At 29.5% G+C, this 6,000-nt stretch overlaps 1 protein-coding gene across 2 annotated transcripts; it reads right to left on the reverse strand.

Moving 5' to 3' along the window:
* Positions 1-2,439: 2,439 nt before the first annotated feature.
* LOC124921472 (calmodulin-binding protein 60 A-like) lies at positions 2,440-5,572 on the reverse strand. Of its 2 annotated transcripts, none has more exons than XM_047462140.1 (8): positions 5,443-5,572; positions 5,193-5,268; positions 5,051-5,108; positions 4,658-4,707; positions 4,049-4,527; positions 3,486-3,649; positions 3,302-3,385; positions 2,440-3,209 (listed from the first exon to the last, which is right to left on the reverse strand). In XM_047462140.1, exons 5-8 carry the CDS (start codon positions 4,485-4,487, stop codon positions 2,745-2,747), a joined length of 1,152 nt encoding a protein of 383 aa, XP_047318096.1. In that variant the 5' UTR covers positions 4,488-4,527; positions 4,658-4,707; positions 5,051-5,108; positions 5,193-5,268; positions 5,443-5,572; the 3' UTR covers positions 2,440-2,744. The 2 variants fall into 2 exon arrangements, with proteins under 2 accessions (XP_047318096.1, XP_047318097.1); XM_047462141.1 differs by having other exon boundaries at positions 5,193-5,253; positions 5,443-5,456.
* Between the last annotated feature and the right edge of the window lie 428 nt (positions 5,573-6,000).

The following is a 6,000-nucleotide window of genomic DNA, read 5'->3' on the forward strand; positions in this document are numbered from 1 at the left end:
TAGGTTAGATAAAGAGTCAAGATTAGATTAGATGAAGAGAAGAAGAGACTATTAGATAAGAAGATTATGTTAGATAAATTAGATAAGAAGATTAGGTTAGATAAAGAGTCAAGATTAGATTAGATGAAGAGAAGAAGAGGCTATTAGATAAGAAGATTATGTTAGATAAAGAGTCGTAGATAATAGATATGTTAGAAATTAGGGTTTTACTTATGAATTGTGTGCCTTCATAAAAAAATTATATATTATATACTTAGGCTCGAAAAAGCTCGACAAGCTATCGAGCAAGCATTATATGAGCTCGAGCTCGACTCGAATTTTAAACGAGTCGGCTCGAGCTCGGTCAAAGTCAAGCTCAAGCCGAACTTTGACCGAGCGGCTCACGAGTGGCTCACAAGTAGCTTGACTCATTTGCAGCCCTACTTGGGGGTAAAGACATAGAAAGAAAAATTTTGGATGTTTTGTTTGAATAGAAAAAGAATTAAAGTAATGTAAATTAAAAATAAATAAAAAATAGGTGAATATTACATGTGGCAAAAATTTTAACTCCATTTAACTTTTTTCGTTATTTTAAATAAATTTGACACTTTTTGACAAGTTAGTATATATAAATAGAATTTTGATACTTAATGAGTAAATTTGACATCTTCTTACAACTTGGTGTGTAAAATTGACATTCTTCCTGTTGTTAAATTGTAAAAACTGTATCAATAAATAAATAAAAGTATTATTTGTTTTATCATTATATATCATAGCCAATAACCAACCAAACAGGACATAAAAAAGTTGTGAGACTGAGAGAGTAAGAAACCTAGATATTCACTTAAGAAAAATAGAGATGACTCAAGAAATCCACTTTCAATGAAGCCTTTCAATTCTTTATTTCTCTTTATCCTTTCTTACACTCAACAAATATAACTACTAATTTATAAAGATCTAGTTAAACTTCTCTAATCAATATATGGATTCGGACAGATCTTTTATTAAAATGATTTTTTTATTTTATTTAGGACACCTCACAAAAACGTTTGAAAATATCTTCAACAGGCAAAGTTAAAAATTATTTAGAATTCATTAAAGAGTGAGTTTGGAAAAAATGTTAAAGTGAAATTTTTTAATTTAAATTATTTGTTGAGACACTGAGAGACTAAATGAGTTTAGACCATGAAACAGTTTTTCAAACTAACCTTGTTTGATGTTCACTTTCCCAAACTAACCTAGTTTGTTTATTTATTCCCAAACTAACCTAGTTTACTATTTAAACTTATTATTATTATTATTTTTTTTCAAATTTATTATACATATATATGTATATTTAAATTATTATTTATATAAACTAAATTATTTATATTTTGATATATATTTTAAATTATTATTTTTATAAATTTAATTATTTATATTTTGATATATAATTTAAATTATTTTTTTATAAATTTAATTATTTATATTTTAATATAAATATTTAATAGTTCATTAACTTAAGACATATTTTTTTACAACCATTAAGTTAGAAAGACAACACATTAAAATTGATAAAATTTTTATTATGAAATTATATCACAAAAAGTTGTCAAAATTATTGTGATAAAAGACAGCCTAATAAATATAAATAATAATTTGAATGAAAAGTTGTCAAAATTATTTTAATAAAAGACAACCCAATAAATATAAATAATAATTTGAATAGTAAAAAAAAAATTTATAGAGATAAAAATCATACTGCCACATATATATAAATATATATATATAATAAATTTGAAATGTAAATATATATATATATATATTAAAATATAAATAATTAAATTTATAAAAAAATAATTTAAATTATATATCAAAATATAAATAATCAAATTTATAAAAATAATAATTTAAAATATATATTAAAATATAAATAATTTAGTTTATATAAATAATAATTTAAATATATATATCTATATATATATATATAATAAATTTGAAATGTAAAAAAAAAATAAAAAAACTAAGTTTGAATAGTAAATTAGGTTAGTTTGGGAATAAATAGTAAACTATGTTAGTTTAGAAATAAATGAACAAACTAGGTTAGTTTGGGAAACTGTTCTTAGACCATGTTACGTATAGGTTATTTAAATAAATTATAACACAAAAACATAAACATTGCATCACTTTTTCTCTTCTCTTTTTAAGTCTTTTTTTACCAAAGATATACCCATCTCAAAATAATCACCAATCATCTCAAAATCATTTAAATAAGCAACACTCACTATTGGGTAAAAAAAATCTTTCAAATCTTACCAATAAGAGGGATTTTTTTTAAACTAAATTTAACTGGCCATTTCATAATAGCTAATACGAGTCTTATGATTCAACCAAACCCATATTCTTTTAGCATAAAAAAAAAGTATTATAACTTAGAACAGTTTACTCGAAATTGAAAACAATTGGAGTCACTAACGCAAATTAAAACACAAGCTGAATATTACTATGGTAACCTCAAGTTTACATTACAATGATAAAATAAACATAAATATAAATTAAAAGGATTATATTTTCTTCTTTTTTTTTCTTTTTTTTTTTTTCAATTTCTCTACACAAAATGAGAAAGGAGCTCCATGTGATAGATATCCATCTGGATTTTTGTGCAGTTGGACCCATGAACTATCACCGGCTCACAAAAATGGTAAAATAGACAGAAAGAAAGAAGCTCACTTTTGTTTTTGTTTTTGTTTTCTTAGGAACATTGTTTGGAGAGCAAGCATCAAACCTCATTGCAATCCATTCCATATTTGATCCTCGTAACTAAATGATGGTATCCGAAACATATGATGATTATACCAGTTAAAATCATCCATATCTGGTACCTGAAAGATATTATTAGGATCATTTTCGCCAATAACATCCCAAGAATGATCATTATAAGAACTCGAGATTATCCCCCCTGAAGTAGTAGTAGCAGTAGAATGATCATGTCCATTTTTTATGATTAAGAGAGGATCATAAAAAAGTGATGCATTTCTCTCTTCTTCACTGAGGAAAGCAGTTCCAACTGATGTCTCTGCAACAACATCCTCACCCATGATGGAAGACGAAGAAAAAGAGAAAGGACCATTAGAAGCACAAGCAGTAGTAGTAGTAGGTGAAACTAAAGGCGGTAAAGTTTCATCCCAAACAACTCCCTCCCCATCCTCCTTGTTATCAAAAGCATATTTCACAAGTTTGTGTGCATCACACTGCCATCAAAATTAGAATTTGAATTAGAAAGATATGGAAATGAGTGAAATAGGGGAAGAAAAACAAGAGAAACTTGAATGAAGAAACATACCTTAAGTGCAGTGCTTCCCTTGCATTTAAGAGCATGATTTATGGTAGCCTGCATTTTCGCCTCACTCCAGCCACGCCCAAGGATCTGCATATCAGAAAGAGTAATCAACCAATGCCGAATTAAAAGGAAAAATTGCATGCCATAAGACACTCAATAAGTAGTGATACAGTTAGTTAGCTCTTACCCTCCGCAGCTCATCAGGGCGTGCAAAATATAGACTTAGAAAATCTTTTATAGTTTTTATGTTTTTTTCCATCAAACGCTCAACAATAGGTCCACGTTGTCCAATGTTTTTCAGGCGGCTTACATTATCACTGAGAGATACTACTTCTACGCCCTTCCTATTATCTGCAGATACACAATGAGCTCATTTTAGTATTTTTGTATATGTGGCTGAATCCCAATGAAACTGGAAGAATAAATCATACCATGAAAGTTTCAGAAAACAAAAAACAATATACATTGTACTCTTGAATTGAATTACTTGAATATCTACACTACGCAGTCAATGTGCCTTAACATAAGAAGATGAGTTTGTAATAGAGCTCAATTAGTTATACAAGTGGTGTCCTCATAGATCATAGATGCACACTAAAATGAGTTCCAATATATTCTTAAAGACCTGCCTGCACCTTTCCTATGGAGGTTAGGAATTATAAACTATTTTACAGGTATCATTTTGATCCAGTTTAGAAATAAATATCATAATAAAGATCTTTTCACATAAGGGGCAGAATCTGCACTGACCTTTCATCCTTTTGTCTTTCATAGTGAAAGTGTTTGTCTTTGCTTCCTTTACTCTGATATTTTGAAAAGTATCCACGAATCTTGCTCCAAGCCTTAGCTTACTAACCGGCTTCCAATTCTTATCATGCAAGATCGAGAGATCGCCCAAGGTTCCTATGCCGCCTTTTAGTTCAAGAAGAACATTTCCCTTGAGGATATTTTTCTCATTCATTTCCTTTATAATATTTTGGCTGAACTCTTCTGCTGTCCAATCATCTCTGTCAAAGCTTCCCTTTAGGATAACTATTTCCAATTTTGCCGAAGATTCTGGTCCGGAGATGACAGTTTCGCCAGTATGAACATCAAATAGAGTTACTAAAATGGAGCTGTTCCCTTCACCTCGTATGGGTTCTGCTGTCCATACAGTCTCCGAAACATTAGATGAGAATCGTAATTCCATGTATCTCGGTTCAGAAGAGCTGCCAGCAGCACCAGAATAGCTGATGCATAGAATCATTTCAAGCATTCGTCAGTCAATGGAAACTAACTTCAACCCAAAAAAGACGAGGCTTGGAGAAAAGAGTGAAAGATCCAATCTATGATGCACAATGAAATGTGATTCTTACTTACCATTTTCCATTGTTGAGATATTTGAGCTGCTGTTCAATTTCCTTTTTTACCTACACAATACACATACAAGAAATGTCAAACAAACAAACACAGATATAGTGAAGTGAGGTGCATACCACAAATCTGAGATGTCATTAATCTAAATAAAGGAGCATGTTACAAATGGAGCAATCAGATATTGGATTCAAACATAAAAGAGCAAGCATAAATATTACTGTATCAAACAAACAAACAAACAAAGTAGGACCCAAAGAAAGGCAAAGGCATGATGGATAAACTAATTAAATATGGAATCAAGAAGATGAAAAGAAAGAGAAAAGCGGTTAGTAAGTAAGGAAAGGAAAACATGTTTAGAAAGAAAGAAAGAAAGAAAGAAGGAAGGAAGTTGCTCACAATTGGTCGAACTATCTGCTCGAAAGCTATGTGCAGAAGTGATGCGCCATCGATCCCTCTGCAGAAAGATATTAGATTTATGATTAATGAATGGAAAGTGAAATTGAGATACATCATATCAATTAGAGAACAAAAACGTTACTTTATAAACTCCGAACAGATCTCCTCCAAAACAGCTGGATTGATTTGGGAATTAGCAAGTCCTGACGGAAGATTGTCTGACATGATTATTAAGACAGGAAGAATAATTTTAGGGATTGTTCGTTAGGGTTGAGAGATGAACAACAACAGAAAAAAATTCAATTTTCTTTTACGCTTTTCTCTGAGGATGGATGGATCACACAGTAGTACAATGTAGGATTATGAATAATAATTTGATTGAAACAACTTACAAACATATTTATTTGCACAGCTTCAAACCGCGTAATCTCTCTCCTTCCGAGTGGCGGTAGAGATAAGAATGTAAGTGAATGATGAGGGTTTGAACTTGGATGACTAACTAACTAAATGACGGCAATTCTCACGTCATAAGAATATTAAGCCGTTCTTATTATATTACCACCATCTTTCATTTGCATTTGAGATTTAAATCAATATCCATAAGTGTGATATTGTTAGTTGTTTTTTTTTATATATATAAAAAGTGAAACATTATTCTTGGATTCTTTAAAATAAATTCATAACAAACAAAGCCTCAGTTTTTCATGAAAAAATGCATTTTTTTTTTAAATATAACATTTTTTTCAATAAATTGAATATAAATGATGAGCAAAATGAAATTAGAGCAACAATGAAGACAAATTCTAGCGTGGAAAATATTTTCAAATTAATAATAAAAACCACGGACATGTATAAAACACTTAACAATCTACTATGATCAGCAATCTTACAAATAAGAGTTTACTATAAATATAATCAAATTAGAGTCTAATCAATAGTATCAATGTCAC

The sequence above is a fragment of the Impatiens glandulifera genome, chromosome 1, assembly GCF_907164915.1.
Source record: "Impatiens glandulifera chromosome 1, dImpGla2.1, whole genome shotgun sequence".
Classification (NCBI taxonomy): Eukaryota; Viridiplantae; Streptophyta; class Magnoliopsida; order Ericales; family Balsaminaceae; genus Impatiens; species Impatiens glandulifera.